At 46.8% G+C, this 18838-nt stretch overlaps 1 protein-coding gene across 1 annotated transcript in view; it reads right to left on the bottom strand.

Annotated features, from left to right (window-relative positions):
- Nucleotides 1-4733: 4733 nt before the first annotated feature.
- RUBCNL (rubicon like autophagy enhancer) overlaps nt 4734-18838 on the bottom strand; it is a 32239-nt gene continuing 18134 nt past the window's right edge. Inside the window, exons 9-13 of the mRNA XM_075532839.1 lie at nt 17752-17990; nt 16604-16665; nt 9065-9218; nt 7703-7793; nt 4734-4846 (exon numbers count right to left, since the gene is read on the bottom strand). Coding sequence (XP_075388954.1) covers nt 4734-4846; nt 7703-7793; nt 9065-9218; nt 16604-16665; nt 17752-17990 — 659 coding nt within the window. The remainder of the gene's footprint in view (nt 4847-7702; nt 7794-9064; nt 9219-16603; nt 16666-17751; nt 17991-18838) is intronic.

Here is an 18838-nt window from a genome sequence, read left to right as displayed (position 1 = left end):
AAGAGCAGAGCTCTACTACCACACTAGTGGAACTTTCTCAGTGAAGGTCTACCTGAGACCAGCACTATAATGATTCATGTTTCTAATGGTACTCTACGGTGTTTGGAATAGGAGTCAGCATTTCAAAGCCACCAGTGGGAGAAAAGGAAGAGGTTTTCTACTCCCGTATAGAGTGAGAGTCTCAGAAACCTACCACAGCAGTTCAGCTCAGTCTCTTTAGGTTGAGGTGGGTCAGAACTGACTTCATGGCAATGTGTTTTTTTTAAGGGGGTGAGGATGAGGATTGGCTAATTTTGCCATCCTGTGGGGTATCAAATGAGCCCATCTCGTGGGAAGGTAGAAGAGAATCTATCACCTAGAAGAGCCATCCCTTAGACTCTATGATCCCTGTGCATCAAACCTTCTTGATCTAGGTACAGGAAGCTGTGGTGCCAGACAGAACCAGGAGCCAGGGCTCACAGAGTGGTGGACTTCTGGCCCATGCAGTGAGTAAAGCATAGTGCATTTGGGTAGAAAGCTCACTTGCAGAATTGGGTGACTCCAGGCATGAATTGGGGGAACTAGGTTTGCCAATATATGCCCAAAGGGCATACAACTCCTGCCATAAGCCTCAGCCCAAAGGTGTACAGCTCTGGCTCCCAAGAATATTGAAAGTACCATAGACTGCCACCTCCAAACCATTTTTTACATTTCCTTATTTCTAAAAAAATCAAATCTCAGTTTGAGACCAAAAAAAAAATTTCCTAGTAGAAACAACTGTTCAAATTGTTATCATAGCTCAACAGATATGTGTCAGGGCCTCTCATTCTCAGTATGCTTAGCAGTTCTCTGACAGACTGATTCCTAGTGTGCTTGCTCAGTAGAACAGATGTGTCCGATATATGTGACAACATTGCAAAGTGTTGACAAATGCCTTATCCACTTATTTTGCATCACTTCCTCCAACTCTTCCCATGTGACAATGTATTCATGCACTCATCACTGCCTTTTAGGGATGCCTAGTACTCCATTGTATGTATGTACCAGAGTTTTCTAATCCATTCATCCATTGATGGGAATTTCAGTTGTTTTCAACACTGCAATGGTGCATTGTGCCGCAATGAACATTGGAGCACAGATGTCTGGTCACAGTCTGCTTCTTACCACTTATTTTGCCTTAAAATATCTGAAAGGTTCTTCAACCAAGGAGTTGGATGTTCTGTTCTACATAAGCTAAAGGCTGTAAAGAAATCAATTGTGGAATGTGTAAATACAGTATCAAAGAACATGACAGAAAGGGGTCAACTAACTGATAAATCAGCAAGATGGTAGACTAGGCAGACACCCTATCAGACCATCCACAAGAAAGGCATGAGAGACTAAATGAAGTAGATACAGATGATAATTCTGGTACACTGAACCTCACAGAAACAAGTCAAATATTGACTAGAAAGTTGATCACAAATAGCACACCAGGAGAAAAATGGGACTAGGAATTGTCAGCTGAGCGTACATGATGGAGCCCTTTTAAGCTTTTGGAATTCAGTGCTGCACAGTGGGGAACAGGATGACAGGTGTTATGGACTGAATAGTGTCCTCCAATATATGTTAAGTGAGAGGTCCTGGGGACTGCAGCTGTAAGCTAGTTTGGAAATAAGCATTTCTTTTGTTATGTGCATGAGGTTATCTGTTATAGCATGGATCCTAAACCATCACTTCTGGGTTATGAAAAGAGCAGACTAGACACAGAGAGTCATGCATACATACCGAGAAGACAGATACCATGTGAGAACTCCCAACAAGCCAAGGAACCAAAGATCATTCAGGCTACCAACAGGGAAGGAACCTGACAAGGCTTGAGAGCCTAATTTGGGTTTCAGTCTCCAGAACTGTGATAAAATAAACATCTGCTCTTCAAAGCCACCCACTTGTGGTGATTTTGCTCTGTAGCCCTGGGGAACTGTCGATTGGAAAGACCATGTATTCATCTGGCAGCAGTGAAGTTGGATGGTAAACCCCACTGAAGAGCACAACTCTGACTCATCGCTGGGTGCTGCACACAGCTGGGAACACTTCTCCTTCCAGGGACAGAGCCTCCATCCCCACAGAGTAACCAAGTCTCAGACAAACTTGGACAACTTCTTCAGCAAAACCAAACTTCCTTCCCACTGCTTTGCCTGCTTCCATCGTTGATTGGTTTCGGTTAGTACTTTTTGTACTTTTTTTTTTTTTTGCTTTCTTTTGGGTTAGGTGTTTCTGCGGTTTATCTTGTTATTGTTTGGGGGTTTGGGAGCATGATTTCCTGTATATGAAATCCAGGATAGGTAAATCCATAGAAACAGTAACTGGATTCAGTTTCTTACAGTGATGGCAAAGGAGACTGAGGGAAACGGGGTTCTGGTGACCACACAAATCAAGACAATGTTCTAAAATTGATGGTGGTGACAACTTCTCAACTCTCATTTAAGATATTCCCAAGTCATTGAATTGCATGCTAGATGAATTATATGTCAATAAAAAGTCAAAAACAAAACCAACCCTCTGGAATGGGGTGGGGGAGCAAGGGGGAAAAGTGGTGGGTCGAGGGAAACAGAACAAGCAATTGGGAGGTTGTTTAAATTATAAATGCAAAAATAAGGATCTGATATGTAAGCCTCCATATAACTCACAATAATAATAAATTCTTAGGGGGGGGGGAAGATTGGCAGGAACACTCAGCCCAAGACAATTCATGAAGGCCAGAGTGACCTTTGCAGCTCCAGCTGGTTTGCCCAGATGCGAGCGAGGGAGCAGCCAGGCTCACTGGCAAGCCTGTGCCACTACACGCCACTCGTGGAGAACTAGGTATGTTCTGCCCCCTCTCTAAGCCTCGGTGCCCTTAGAAGAAGTACAGCCAGAATGCACCTCAGAGGCAGGCCGGTGAGACTTCGTCTCATGTACACTGGAGCTGAGGTCAAGAGAGGCCAGTCCCTGGAGAAGACACCATGCTTAGTGCAGGGACAGCGTAAGAGGGAGAGAGGGCCCTCCATGCAAGAACTTGACACCGTCACAGCAACGCTGGGCTTGAACATACAGCTGATTGTGAGGATGGCACAGGACCCGGCAGTACTTCATTCCATTGTACACAGGGTTGCGGTGAGTCGGGACCAACTCAATGGCAGGTAACAATGACAGCAACCCACAGCTTCCTTACCTGTGAACTGGAGACACTAACGTTTACCCCATAAAGCTGTTGTAAGGCAAATATATGTACCGCAATTCCTATTGGGGTATAAGCAATGGGAAAGAAGAAACTCCCTACCCATCTGCCAGTCTGTGATTCGGTGATGGCTTGCAAGTGGCTGTGATGTTGGAAGGTATGTCACCAGCATCTCAGCAAGGTCACCCAAGGTGAACAGGTGTCAGGAGAGCTTCCAGAGTAAAAGTAGGGAGAAGGCATCAGATATCTACTTCTGAAAATGAGCCAGTGTCACCCTATGGATCCCACAAGGACACTGGCTTACTCACTGGAATGGCACATGTTGCCCAGACAGACCAACCGCTGGGGACATCATGCTTGGTGAACATGTGGGAGACCTCGGCGAGAATGGCTGGCACCTTAACCACAATGGTTGGCTTGAGCATTCTGGGGACTGTGACCATGACACAGGGCCACATTGTACTTTGTTCTGTTGTACATCAGGTCACTATGAGGCGAGGTGCACCCATGGGAAACCCCAACTCGAATCACAGTGCTCACTCAAAGTATTTCCCTATATTTTCTTTTAAGTCTCCATATGCCTTGTGTTCAACTTACCATCTCGAAGGCAAGGTCATAAAGGGCAGGGATAATATTCTACTCACGCTCTGACTGGTGGGTGCAACTAGAACAAAACTATACAAACCAACCTGTTGTCATCAAGTTCATTCAGACCCACGAGGACCTCGTGTGTCACAGACAAGGGCGGGAGTGCAGACAGGTTTCTCAGCTGGAATCTTCGTGGAAGCAGGACGCCAGGCCTTGCTTCCATGGCATCACTGGGTATGTCTGAACAGACCACGTCTCCATGAACAGCTGAGCCATTTGTGCTGCCCCAGGACCTGTGTGTGTGTGCGGCAGGTGCAATTCTGCTTTGTGCCACTAGATGGAGCAGCCTTGAGAAGCAGCTGCCTTGACCTGGGCTTCAAAGCACTCTGAAGGCCAATGAGCTCCAACTCTTTTTGTAGAAAGAACAGGAAACCACGTGCTCACTCTCTAAACCCTGGGATAACTGTGTGCACTGGGTTCCAATCGCAAAGTGGCATTGAAAAATCACACTCACCTTGCGGACAAACCTGGTTCGTCCCAGAAATGCCCGAGCAACAGATTTTTGGTTGCATTTTTTTTTCCCACCGAAAGTACTGATCTGATCAACCCAACAAGCTTTAAAGAAAGACAAACTGAGGGTAATTCATCTTGGCAGTTACAATTCATCAAAAATAGGCTCTACCATTAGTTAAATACAGTTTTTCAAATACAATTTAAGAGTGTCCAAAAAACTCTGAAAACACAACAATTAGCAGCAAAACCATTGAACATTTGTAAACAAAACTGAACTTGATAACAAAGAATCTGCATTCTTCTAAAGCATCAACTATATACAATACAGAGAACCTTGGCCATCTTTTCCTTCTAAGTGTGTAAGGCCCTGGGTCTCGGACGATGTCACTAGTCACGAACACAGCTGGAGCCATCCCAAGGAGGGCTGAGCAGTCTCTCCCACGCCATCAGGGCCTCATGTGGCTGCGGAAGGCAAGCCCTCCACGAGCCTTCTCCTCGCCAGGATCCGCACACAGCGCGGGCACTCGGAGGACTGGAAGCACTGCTTGTGAAAGCACGCTCTGCACTCTGCGGGCAAGAATGAGAGATCAGCCGATGATGATCTGATTCTCCCCTCAGCACAGTGCGCATGCCACAGATGGCAACAAAAGCGGTGCTGACTGGATTGTAGCCCTTCAAAATTGATATGAACATCCTAACCCCCAGAGCTGTGAACATGACCTTGTTTAGAAGTAGGGTTTTTCTTAAGCTAACAGCTAAATTAAATCGGGCATATCTGAGTAAGGTGGGTCCTCATCTTAAACCCTTCTGGGTGGTGTCCAGAACAAATCAATGATGCAAGGAAACAGTCCAAGGACTAATGGGTCACTTAACCGCAGCCTTTCAACCATGAGATCAGAAGACCTAGATAGTGCCCAGCTACCACCAGTGACCACTTTGCTTGGGATCAAAGAGACAGAAAATTATAGAACAAAATCATTAAAAAAAACTAGACTTCGTAGTTTGACAGAGAACCCCAACAGTCAATAGACACTCCTCCAGCCTGGAACTGGGCCCACCCTGGAGATCCAACAGACAGACATATAAAGCGAACAATAAAAATCATACCTATGAGCAAGGTACTCCTGAGAACAGTCAACCATCAAGGTCAAATAGGTTGTATTTTCCCAAAAAACAAAGTTCAGAAGGCAGGAGGGGTATGTTAGTCTGGGTTGACTAGAGAAACAAATCCATGGACACACATATGTGTATAAGAAAGAGATTTGTATACAAGAGCAATTGAACATTGAGAAAACATCCCAGCCCAGTCCAGATCAAGTCCATAAGTCTAATATTAGCCCATATATCTGACACCAATCTATAAAGTCTTCTTCAGACTCATGCAGCACATGCAATGATGCCGAATGCAGAAGATCACAGGCCAGTGGATAGAAAGTCTTTGGATCCAGCGGCAGTGGAAACATCACAGCACAGGCAGGGGTCTCTACATGGCTTCTCCAGCACCCAGGACTGCATCAGCGTGGGTCCATGTGTCTAATCAGCTGCTGTGTCTCCCAGGGGGTGAGCAGAGAGACTCCCACCTCCAAGGAGGAAATACCAGAATTCCCAGAATCCTCACGAAGGCTATGCCCACACAGCAGCCTCATTGGCTATGACCTGGTTGACAGGCTAGCCTCCACCCCTACATGCTTAATCCTTAAAGGGACAATTGTATAACTACCACAAGGGGGCAGGAGAGAGTACTGTGCAACCTGCAAGTTGTGGGGAGTGCTACTGCACCCAGAGGGTTTCAACTCAGCGTCACAAAGCAACGTGGAGCAATCATGGAGCAATTGTATACCAATTGGGAAGCCTCCTTGTTCTGTGAATCTTCACCCAGCCACAATAAAACATCCAGGGGTGGGGTAGCTAAGGGCAGGCAGATGCCACGTGTGGTGAGGAAGACAGAAGTATCTAAGCAACAACAGAATGGTCAGGCTCGCAGACGGCCGCCAGAATCCAGCAGAGAGGCACAGGGCAAGCAGCTCCTCCCTCAAAGACCCCAGATTTGGACTTCTGCCTTTGAGAACTATGAGACAATACATTTCTGTCCTTCAAAGCCACCGCTCTCTCGTTTTCTGTCACGGCAGCCCTGAGACATTAAAACCCCAAGATGTTCTGTAAACGAAGATACGCCTGCCAGCTGGGAACTCACAGGGATTATCAAGCCCCCAACAAGCTATGACATGAGTCTCAGAAAGCCTAGTGCATGGACACAACAGAGCCCCCAGCCCAGCCTCAACTGGAGGACTGATGGGCGAGGCCCCCAGTAGCTGAGATGCTGGTGGCTGATGGCTCTCAAGAGACCGCAGAAATGCTCCAGAAATGGTCACAACTAGAGGAGCTGCCTCAGCTCAGCTCCTGCCCCTTCCTGGGCCAACCATCACCAGTCAAGGTCAATGTGGGGCTCACAGGTCAGGCCGGCCTCTTGTCCCAATAATGAAAGGCTACCCTGACCCCAGAGCTGGGAAATGCTAGTGATGTTGTTAAGAGAACAGATGATTATTTTTTCACAGACACTGGGATCCAGCCCACTGGCTTTGTTGACTTGGGGTACGGGGAGTGAAATTCTTGCTTTTTTCGTCCTCAGTTTGCTGGTGAGTTTCACATGGTTGTCTACTCCTATCTCCCCCAGTATGTGTTCCCTAACCAGTGTCTACATTTCCCATGATAAATCCCAGGTGAGCCGATTCATTTAGGACACACTCCGCACTGATAGGGAGCTAATGAACAAAGCAAAGAATAGCCCACTCCCCACCAGGGTCGCATCCACAGGCTCAGGGACCAGGACACAGAATTTGGGGCATGGGGTGGGGGTGGGGTACAGTAAAATCACTTCATGAGACAACAGTTGGGGACCTTAAAGATGAGTCTGCCCAGATCATGCATGAGTGATGGCAGAATCCACTACCTGCCTCAGCTCTGTCATGGGCGCACAGGTGTGGCTGGAGACAACTCTGAAAAGTCGGGGTTCATCATGTTCCTAGGAGAGAAGGCCAGCCAACTGAGGCTTGCCAGCCCTGCGGTAGAAGAGCTAGGGCAGAGGCAGAAAGGTAATGCTGGAGCATAAGGCTCTCTGGCTTCCTTTGCCCCGCCGAGGAAAACTGGCGCAAATGTTTTGCAGTCAAGTGTCAAACTGAAGGCTGGCAGTTCAAACCCATGCAGAAAGGCCTGGCCACCTGCTTCCATTAAGACCACATGAGAGACCCCTATGGCACAGTTCTACACTTTAACACACAAGGGTCACCCTGAGTCGGAATGGATATGGGGGCCACAGGTGTGGCACGCGTGTGTGTACGTGTGTGCAGGCGTGAACCAAAACTCCCACGTGTGAACTACACCTGCCTCATTAAATGGGAAAAAAAACCCTTTGCATGCAGATACCTGAGCATCTTCTACATGTTTCGGTTTGAAAGGGGAAGATGACGGCTGTACTCTGGCAAAATTCACAAATGAAGCCTCTTCCTTGGCAGAGCTGGGAAAGAAAGGATCAGCCGGTGAAACCCTCGCGGGAACGGTGTTGCCCTCCTCTTGCGCTGCAGAAGCTGAGCTACCACGTTCGAGAACTCCCCCTGCACTGCGTTGTGAACGCCTGACTCCCGTCTTCTGCAGCACTGTGTGCCTCCGTGTCTCCTGGATTCTGCCTAGAGAATGTTCCCATCGGGGCAGACTGCGGAGCCAGGAAAAGATCAGGATTTTGAGTGTGATCACTCTTTCTTGTAGAAGTCTGATTAACCATGTACATTGGCAATTTTAACCCTTTGGGGCTGCATGATTTAATGGCGTTAGTGATGGTCACCCTGCTCGGTACCCATCATCACCTCAATCCATCTTCAAATATGTTGAAAAAGGAAATTCGATGTTTCTTCAATAGCTCCCCACTCAACTCTCTCCACACCCCGACTCTGCCCAGTAAACACTTAAGAAATTTGGGTCTTCATGCACCTGCCTTTCCCAGAAAGTTCAGAGAAATGGGATCATATAGAATATTTCTCCTTTTGCATCAGGCTGTTTATTCTTTTTTTTTTTTACATTTTATTAGGGGCTCATACAACTCTTATCATAATCCATACATATACATACATCAATTGTATAAAGCACATCCGTACATTCTTTGCCCTAATCATTTTCAAAGCATTTGCTCTCCACTTAAGCCCTTTGCATCAGGTCCTCTTTTTTCTTACCGCTCCCTCTGTGCTCCCCCCTCCCTCATGAGTCCTTGATAATTTATAGATTGTTATTTTGTCATATCTTGCCCTATCCGGAGTCTCCCTTCCCCCCCTTCTCTGCCGTCTGTCTCCCAGGAAGGAGGTCACATGTGGATCCTTGTAATCAGGTCCCCCTTTCCAACCCACTCACCCTCCACTCTCCCAGCATCGCCCCTCACACCCCTGGTCCTGAAGGTCGGGCTGTTTATTCTTAAAGGATCTTTTTCCCTCCATTTCCCCCCCCCTACACTACAATTCTCTGATCTATGGAGCCCCACTTGCTCTGGTTCTGTTGATCCTGAGCCCACAGAGCTGAGCTTGGCAGCAGGAGGCAGAGCACCAGAGCCCCCAGCAGATGGACAGCCAGCTGGCCTAGCCCGGCATCTCCACACCAGCATGATGAGTGGTTGTGAGCCTCTGTAACAGAAGGTGCCAGCCCTTCCGATGGCATTGGTGAGGGTTCAAGGAGGCCACGTGCCTGCCCTGACCTACAAGGGTCCATCCCAGGACACACCACCAGCCCGCCACAAGCCCTTACCTCACAGCCGGCCACGTGCACGAGGGACGCACTCAGAAGGTCCTTCAGTAGGGGCGCCAGCAGCCCTCTCTTGACCCTGACCAGGTCGTCCAGGGAAAACAGGTGGAGCTCATCAGTCAGGTGTCGGGGCACCTGCTCAAACTCTTGTAACGCACTGCCAGAGAGGAAACAGAAAGAGTGGCAGCACCCGTGTCCCAGCTGTTTGCTCCTGGCTCTCACACTTGACTCTGAGCCCAATGAACAAAAAGCCATCTCCCCAAGGAAACCCAGCTGCCCCCACTCTATGTGTTCCAAATCCGCTTGAAGCCATGAAATCAGACTCCTTTGGAAGCATCTTTCAGAACGCTGGACAAGCAGAGACAGGTGTCACCATGCACACACACAGCAGAAAGGACCGTGCCACATCTGTCAGCCAGGCTTTAAGAATGTCTACGCTGCCAACCTCACCACAATTAAAAGCTCTGGCTTGTCCACGGGCTTTACCCACCAAGTGAGGGGACAGCCTACATCCTGGGAGCCTTTACCTGGGGAGGCTTTAGGTTTCATGATCAGACTATAGAAAAGATTTCTAAACTTAACCCCAAAAAGACAAACTACTCAATAGAAAAAGTGGGCCAGACACTTCAGCAAAGAAGATAGACAAATGGACAACAATGCGCACAGAAAGATGCTCAATGTTAACCATCGCTAGGGAAATGTAAAGCCAAACCACGTGATATCCATTCACACACACCCCCCCGCCCCCAGGGTGAAGGCCATTAGCAGGGTCGGGGACAAAGGGAAGTAACAAGGGTGGGGGAGGATGTAGAGACCAGTTTCTGGTGGGATTGAGAAATGGGTCAGCCATTGAGGAAGACAGAGTCCTGGTTCCTCAAAAATGATGCCACCCAAATTTAGTGGGCTGTGCCCCTCAGGGCAGAAGGAAGGTGGAAACAAGGAGTTATGTATTAAGGAGCACTGGTAATGGTGACAGTTGCCCAATATGGTAGCAGTGATTAGTGTCACCAAATTGTAGGTGTAAAAATGGATGAAGTCGCAAATGTTTGGTATACTACAGGCCTTAAAAAAAAGCCCTATGGAAAAATCCCAGTGTCCTTCAATTTCACAGATTGTCCCACCAACTTTATTCAACCACCTCTTCTATATCGCAGCACGTATTTTTTTTACAAATGTGTAACCGGATCAAAATGACTAACGTACACATTTTAGTTGAATTTCAAGGCCATCGGCACCACTAAACGCTGTTGAGTTGGTGGGAAGATTACTGCCCAGAAGCAGAGGAATGGCTCTGCTCTCCTCAGTCCAAAGTCAAGCTTAAGACTTGGTATCCAGCTGCCTGGTGGTCACACCCACTTCAGTGTGCCAAGGGCATCCAAACCAGAACTTAGTTTAGAACTGCTGAATTCCCTACGCTCATCAGTAGAACTCTGAAAGATTGAATTTCCAAACCAGTCACCCGCTACACTGGCCTTGACTCCCCAGTCAGGCTCAACCACTTGCCACAGACTTGAATGCAACTCACTGGGACCCCACCTGTGGCAGGGTGGCGCTATGGTTCACGGGGTTTCCATGGCTGTGGCCAAGTAGAAGGCCAGGCCTTCCTGTTTAAGCACATAATCATTTGTGCTACGCACGGACTTACCAGAAATGCCAATCCCTCTAAATTCTCCACACAGCCTGGGGGTGTGGAGGAGTGTTTGCCCCTCCTGCCTCCTCTTCCCACAGCACTGCTGGCCCGTCTTCATCTCCTGCCACAGCCAGCCCAGGCTTTTCCTCCAGGAAGCTTTGCCCACCCTCTTCCCCCTCCCCCCATGCCCCCTCCCCGCCGTCCCCTTCAGAACCAAATGCTGCCCCTTCTGGACCTCAGCAGCGATCTGTGTCCTACACCAGGTCCTGCAAAGGTTTCTCACATACAATGTCCTGCTAGATTCTAAGTTGAGTTTTACTGACTTTTTAATCCGAGTCTGAAATGCTTGGCACATTTTTGCAAAAGTAGGAATTGTGGGTCCTATTACAATTTATGGATGAACACATTCAGATTCTGAGAAGAAATTACCCTGGCTCAAGGCCAAATGAACACAAAATCCTTACTCTTCTTCCCAAAACCATTATGATAAAAGCAATGCATCATCATGATATAAAAATTAAATATTACACAAAAACTTTGAGAAAACACACTAAACAAGCACAAACAAATAAAACAGAAAACAAGCCTATGATCCTACCATCTGTAACGCGCAATCTTACACTCGTGGGCAATCTATTCCTTTCCCACGCACCATGAAACCATGCCTATGCCAATAAACTTGGTCTGTCTGCTCTGATGGCTGTGTAACAGCTATACTGCAAATGACAATTCTAAGTACTGTCCTACTAGTGAAACCTAGAACTTTAATATTTTTGTTATTATCATAAACTGGTTTTAGTTATATCTCTACCCACAATCTTAGTTATATCTTTAGTGTATAAAGCTCTACAGGTAAACTTTCTGGAGATCATGTGCTCATAGTGAGTTGTTAAGGGGTTAAATAAAGGTCACTGCCTAGAGTTATCTCATCTTCTATGGCTTCACCTTTGATTTTAAATTATTGTTATTGATAATATACATAACAAGACATACACCAAGTCAACAATTTCTACTTGTAAATTTCAGTGACACAAGTCCTATTTCTTTGAAGGTAAAACCATGCTTACTCTCCTTTCTGGGCTGTCTCTCACGCACTAACATGAACTCACTGGGCACTAAGAGTGCAAGCGATTCTCGAGAGTTGCTCTTGTCAGTTTGATTCCATGGAGATAACCCTTTAAAGGGCATGGAGCACAAGATCGACCTTTAATACCATATGAAGCTAAACTATTGTTTGGTCTTAAGAAAACATCATGAGATTGAAAAGGCTTAATGTTTAAAAATTATGCCAGGGAAACAATTTCAGAAAACCAAAGTAATTTGAAATTCTGTTCTGTATTTTGCCACCCTTGATCAGGATAGTTTTGGGGAATCTGTTCTATGGACCATTTGATCAAAATATTCAGTAGTGATAGTGGGGCACCATCCAGTTTCTTCTGATCTCATAGCAAAGGAGGTAGTTGTTTATGTATCAACCTGCCACACATCCCACACCCTCTGCCTAGTCCTCATTCTCATTCATCCTATGTAGCCCCAGGCAAATAAAGACCAGTTGATGAATCTTAGATGGCCCCTGGCAAGCTCTGAAGACTGCAGTTACCACACAACAAGCTAGGAGACAGGAGCACTGCATATGTTATCAGGCCAACTGACTGGGATAGCTCAAGGAATCATGACCCTACACTGCCAAAGCAAGGAATCATAGCCCTTGATAAGTTTGGTTGCACATAAGCAGTCTCAGTATTTTATTTTAAGAATCATGATACACATATATAATACTATTTTAAGAATTGTGTGTACATATATGTGTGTTTGTGTATATATACTCATGTGTGTGTATATATATATATATATATATGCTATTTTAACCATCTTTATTGAATACAATTCAGTGGGGCTACACACATCCATTGAATGTCAGAAGAGACTCTGAAAATTGCTCTTGAATGAAGGGTAACTAAAGGGAATGGAAGAAAGAATGAAGGAAAGAGCTGAACAAAGGTTTCAAAGGGTGGCTTGAGGAGACAAAGCAAAGTATCATAATAAAAGATGCAAAGACCCAGAGTTAAAAATGACAGGGAGATTCTGCACACACACAAAAATAACAGGGAAAACAAGCTTGATATTTCTCAAACCAGCAGAACTGAAGAAAATATGCAAGCTTTGATTTGCCATGTTGAAGAATTCTATAAGCAGAAATATTATGCAATTCAGAAAGAAGGTGGAAAACACTACAGAAAAAGAACTGGTCGATGTTCAAACATTTCAAGAAGTAATGTGCAATCAGGAACTGATGGTATTGAAGGAAGCTGTCCTGAAGGCACTGGTGAAGAACAAGGCCCAAGAAACCAACAGAAAATCAATTGACATGTTTCTGAATGGGAGGCAGTGTGGGAAGCACTCATGCACCTATGCCAAGAAATTTGAAAGACCACTACCTGGCAAATCAACTGGGAGAGAACCAATTTGTATCCTTTCCAAAGAAAGGTGACCCAACAGAATGTGGAAATTATATAACAATATCATTAAGATCATACATAAGTAACATTTTGCTGAAGATAATTAAACTCAGTTGCAGTACAAAGTCCCCAGGGAATACCACAAATAGGCTTTGGGGCCGGGACTTGGAAACTCATCAGAATCAACCAGAAAACACTCCTAAAGGCCAACAAACTGTCCTTGAACTAACTACAAGCTTTTCTTTTTTGTTGTTGCGTTGTGTTCTTTTTTGCTTTGTTCTTTTTGTCATTGGCTTTTAGTTGTTGGTGTTATTTTTTTCCTTTTGTTGCTCGGTTTTGCTCTGTCTTGTTTTTGTGCATGTTATTATCTCCGCAGGTCTAAATAAGATAGGCTGGATGAACAATCTGCAGGAGAAAACAATAGGACCGACAGTTCCGAGGACACATGGGAGAGGGGGGCGTAGGGGTAAAGAAAGTGGTGTTAACAAACCCAGGGACAAGGGAACAACAAATGATCCAAATCAGTGGTGAGGAGGGTGCAGGAAGCCTGGTAGGGAGTGATCAAGGGTAATGTAACCAAGAGGAATTACTGTAACGCAAATGAAGGCTGAATATGATAGTGGACAAGAGGAAAGTCAAAGGAAATAGAGGAAAGAGCTAGGAAGCATATGGGCATTTATAGAAGTCTAAATAAAGACATATGCATAGGTAAATATATTTATATATGAAGATGGAGAAATAGATCTATATGCATACATTCATAGGTTTAGTATTCAGGTAGCAGATGGACATAGGGCCTCCACTCAAGTACTCCCTCAATGCAAGAATACTTTGTTCTATTAAACTGGCATTCCATGATGCTCACCTTCCTGACACGATCACTGAAGACGAAGCGGGTACAAAAGCAAAGGCGGTGAAGGAAGCTGATGGAGCCCGGCTATCAAAAGATATAGTGTCTAGGGTCTTAAAGGCTTGAAGGTAAACAAGCGGCCATCTAGCTCAGAAGCAACAAAGCCCACATGGAAGAACACACCAGCCTGTGCGATCACGAGGTGTTGAAGGGATCAGGGATCAAAGAACAAAAAATCAATTCATAGTGAATGAGAGGGAGTACAGATTGGAGACCTATATGTAGGCCATGGGACATCCCCTTACAGAAGGGTTGTGGGGAGGAGATGAGCCAGTCAGGGTGCAGTGTAGCAACAACAAAATTTACAACTTTCCTCTAGTTCCTAAATACTTCCTCCACCCCCCACCCCCCACTGTCATGATCCTAATTCTAACTTACAAATCTGGCTAGACCAGAGGATGTACACTGGTACAGATAGAAACTGGAAACACAGGGAATCCAGGACAAATGAACCCTTTAGGACCAGTGGCAATATCAGGAGGGTTGATGGAGGGTAGGGTGGAAAGGGGAAACTTATTACAAGGATCTACATATAACGTCCTCCCTCAGGGATGGACAGCAGAAAATTGGGTGAAGGGAGTGGGTAAGGTATGACAAAATAATAATAATTTTTAAATTATCAAGGGTTCATGAGGGAGGGGGCTATACGGAGGGAGGGGGAAAATGAGGAGCTGATACCAAGGGCTCAAGCAGAAAGAAAATGTTTTGAGAATGATGATGGCAACAAATGTACAAATGTGCTTGACACAATGGACGTATGTATGGATTGTGATAAGAGTTTTATGAGGCCCTAATAAAATGATTTTTTTAAAAGGAAAAGAAAAAAACCAGTTGTAGCAATATATTAATAAGGTACTGCCAGGAAGTCAAGGTAGAGTCGGCAGAGGGCATGGAATGAGGGCTAGCATTGTTGATATCAGGTGAGTTGGCTAAACACAGAGGATGCTTGCCTGTGCTTTGCTGACTATGCAAGAACAGTCGACGATGGGTGGCGCTCACAAGCGAAGGTCTGAATGTTGACTGCAAAGGATGGGAATTCCACAGCACGTCACTGTGCTCAGGAGGAAGCCAAACATAAACCCAGAGACAGTGACTCAAACAGAACAAGAGATGCACACAGGTTTGAAAACCAGGAGCGGGCTGTGTCGGGGCTGTGTCATCTCACCAAATTCATTCAACCTGTGTGTCGGGCAAGCAATCCGAGAAGCTGGGCTCTATGAAGAAGAACGCAGCAGCAGGGCCACTAGCAACCCAGGACTCGCGGAAGGCACAAGAACGCTTGCTCAGAAAGAGAGGATGTGACGCCCTGAAGGATGGAGATCAAAGACCAGGACTTCCCGTGTGGAGTACACCTCAGCATAAAGAAAATAAAATTCCACACAGCTGGACCAGTCATTCGAGAAAAGCTGGGAGTTGTCGAGAATTTCATTTTTCTTGGGTCCGCAATCACGACCCTTGGAAGCAGCCATCAAACGTTTTGCGATGTATTGCACTGGGTAAAAGTTCTTGCAATATCTCTCTTTTTGTTGAATCAAAGATGTCACCTTGTCGATTATGATGCACTTGGCTCAAACCATGGTTTTTCCATTGCTTCCCGTGTATTATGGAAAAGTTGGACAATAAATAAGATATCCTGAAGAATAAATGTGGTTGAATCATGGTGTTGGCATAGAATATCGACTATGTCAGGCATGGCTGGAAATATGAACCCGGAAAAAGTACGGCAGATGCCCCCCAGGAGCCAGAGTGGCGAGGTGTTTTCTTATGTACTTTGGACAGGCTACAGGATGGAATGGCCCCTGCAGAAGGGCATCGCGCTTGGCTACGTAACATGATACCCTCCGTGAGATGGTTGGACATAGTGGCTGCTACAGTGGGCACCATGGGATGGCACTGGCCCCGGAAGGATTGCGTTCTGTCATGCATGGGCTCGCTGGAATCCAGGCCAACTCAGTGGCACCCAACAAGAGTGATGCTGTGTAATCATGACCAGTATGTATTGTCAAAGCTTTTAATCACCCCAAACTGGAATGGCGAACCCATTCGGCACAACTGCCCTGGCTACCTATACTCTACCTTCTGCCTCTGTGATTTGCCTGTGCTTAGCACCCTCATCCTGAACTTGGTGTTGCCGAGTCCCAGGGTGGTGACAGCAGTCCACACACCTGGTTGCTAAGAGGTTAGTCTATCCTCAGGTGCTTTGGAAGAAAGGGCTGGCAATCTGCTTCGGAAAAGTCAGCCATTGAAAACAAAGGACACCATTCTGCTCTGATACACACAGTGTGGCCACCATGAGTAGGAGCTAATCCAATGGCAAATGGTGCCTAGCAGGTATGAAGCATGCAGCATGTGTCCTTTGCTGAAATCCCTTCTTAACCACTTGCTTATTTAAATTCACCACTACTAAGTTAGAAGGCTTAACCATTTTAAAGACATATACCTAATTACTCTTCATAGAAGCCTGTGTCGTGGAGGACTTGGAGAATTCGCGGGTATGTGGCTGCAGGGGACAGGCCTGGGACTATCCCACCCTAGAATGGTACCTGCCGGCAAACCTGCACGTCCGCAACAACTTCTTGACGTGGAAAAGCTGCTCCTGCAGTTCCTGAGGTGGGAAACCAGATAGGGGACAGTTAAACGGGGCGCAGGACTCACTCGGGACATGTGTACATCTAAGTCAACCTTCCCTTCTCTGCGCCTTTCGAGGACAACCTCTAGATGCCCAGGGCTCCTTCCTAACAGATCCCACAGATCCACAGAGGGTCCAAGATGGAGCCAGGGCTGTGAGCCTACAGCTGACCATGACAGGGGCACGGAAGGTAAAGCACCTATTGGCCCAAATGGTGTCAGTTCAAACCAACCCAAGAGAAGAGAGTGAGCTGGAACTCTGGTTCTGAAAGGTCACTGCCTTGAACACCCCACAATCAGTTTTGATGGGGAGTGACCCGAAGCGCCAAGGTGCTATTGCTTTATGATGGAAATACAATGTCGTTAGGGGAGTTATATTCTTGGTGTAGATGTAACTTGGCTAAAAATCCTCCATAGCTGTGACCCAGAGCTAAACCCCTCTATCTTGGCTCACAGACTATCCTATGATAGTGCCCAGGGTTCCTCCCTCCTTTTACTAAGCCCAGCGCCTGCACACGCCGCCTGTCACCTCACCATTTATAGTCCCTAAGAAGGAGAAGCTCTGAAACACAAGATCTTTTTAACACAAGACCTTGTTTTCCTAGCTTGGATCTGTCATTCCCAGATTTGTCTGTCTGAAAGAACTGTTTCACTCAGCTTGTGCATGCATCCTGGGAGAACAAAGGGATGGGGGCAGGCTTTTGGAGGCAGGACCCCAGTTCTCCCTTCCCATGCAGGTGTGAATAAAACTTAAAGTCTTTCTAATCCACCTGGTTTCTGTCATCTGGCCACCAGTCCACAGGCCCTCTTGGTGGCCACCAGGCAGCAGTTCCACTGAGCACACACGGGGTCGCTCTGGGCCCTCACGGGTTGGAGGCCAACGGGTCACACTGCACAACCTTGTGTCAATATGAAATCCCACAAAGGGCCTTGGAAAGAGTCTGTGTAGCTGCAATGACATTTGATTCCCAGGACATTTGTCCCTTCGGGGCCCCATTCTCCAAACCAATGTACTGCCTTTTCCAAAGTAGCTCGCAAGCCCTGGGCAGAGGCCGCAGCTCACCCTCACTCTGTCCAGTTCCTTGGCCTTCGCATAGAGGTTCTGACCGGTAGTCAGCACGTTGAAAAGGGGTTGGTGCCATATGCTGTCCAGCAGTCTTCTGGAGAAATTGCTGACGTAGTACTTCCGGAAGTCCCACCTCGCCAGGATGTGAGCGGGGATGCAGGCTTCCGCGTAGGAGTGGCAGCAGTCACAGAAGTACCTGCCCAGGTACTCACAGTAGCGGAGCCTCTTCACAAACTCTGTGGAGCATACAGGATAGTGAGCACCCCAGGGCGCTGGACCCAGGAGCCCCACCCGCCTGTTCACATGCCAGGTGGGAGGGTTGAGATCCTGGCTTTCATGATGCAGAGGCCATGATGTGAAGTTGGAGAGGCTGGAAGAATGCTGGGTGAACATGGTTTAAACTGAGTTCCACAGATGCTGCAAAACACACACCAGTGGCTAGTAAGGCACTTCCACCCCCTGCTGACCCTGTGCGTCAGCAAGAACTTCCCTCTGTAGGGCTCCCAAGGACCCGTTTTCCAGAAGCAAGTGGTCACAGCTTTCTTCCACGGAAACTCTGGCCAGGGGGGAGATCTCAGCCTCTCCCCTGCAAACGGTGTTAACTACTGTGGTACTTATGTAATCGGTTGTCAATGTGAGAGTATTCCGAGAGAAGGGGTGGAGTTTAGCCTGCGAATCAGGTTGCAGTTTGATGGCCTCCTTTGGAGGCACCACCGAGATACATAGCTCGCTGGAGGCTGCACACACATACACTCCCTGCAAGACGTCCCTATTGAGAAGACTCATGGAGTTACGCTAGATCCCTGCAGCTGAAGGAGCCACGTGGCTTCCACAGATGCTTCCACTGCTGCTAATGGATCCACAAGACTCTGCTCCCATGGGCCTGTGATCTTCCTATATTCGGCGCCATTGCATGTGTTGTGTGAGTCTGAAGAGGACTTTATAGATTGGTATCGGACACATGGGCTAATATGGGACTTGTGGACTTGATCTGGACTGGGCTGGGATGTTTTCTCAATATTCAACTGCTCTTGCATATAAAGCACTTTCTTATGTACATATGAGTGCCTATGAATTTGTTTCT

Source organism: Tenrec ecaudatus, chromosome 15, assembly GCF_050624435.1.
Source record: "Tenrec ecaudatus isolate mTenEca1 chromosome 15, mTenEca1.hap1, whole genome shotgun sequence".
Classification (NCBI taxonomy): Eukaryota; Metazoa; Chordata; class Mammalia; order Afrosoricida; family Tenrecidae; genus Tenrec; species Tenrec ecaudatus.
The sequence above is the reverse complement of the archived record's forward strand: the minus strand, read 5'-3'. Positions and strand labels throughout refer to the sequence as shown.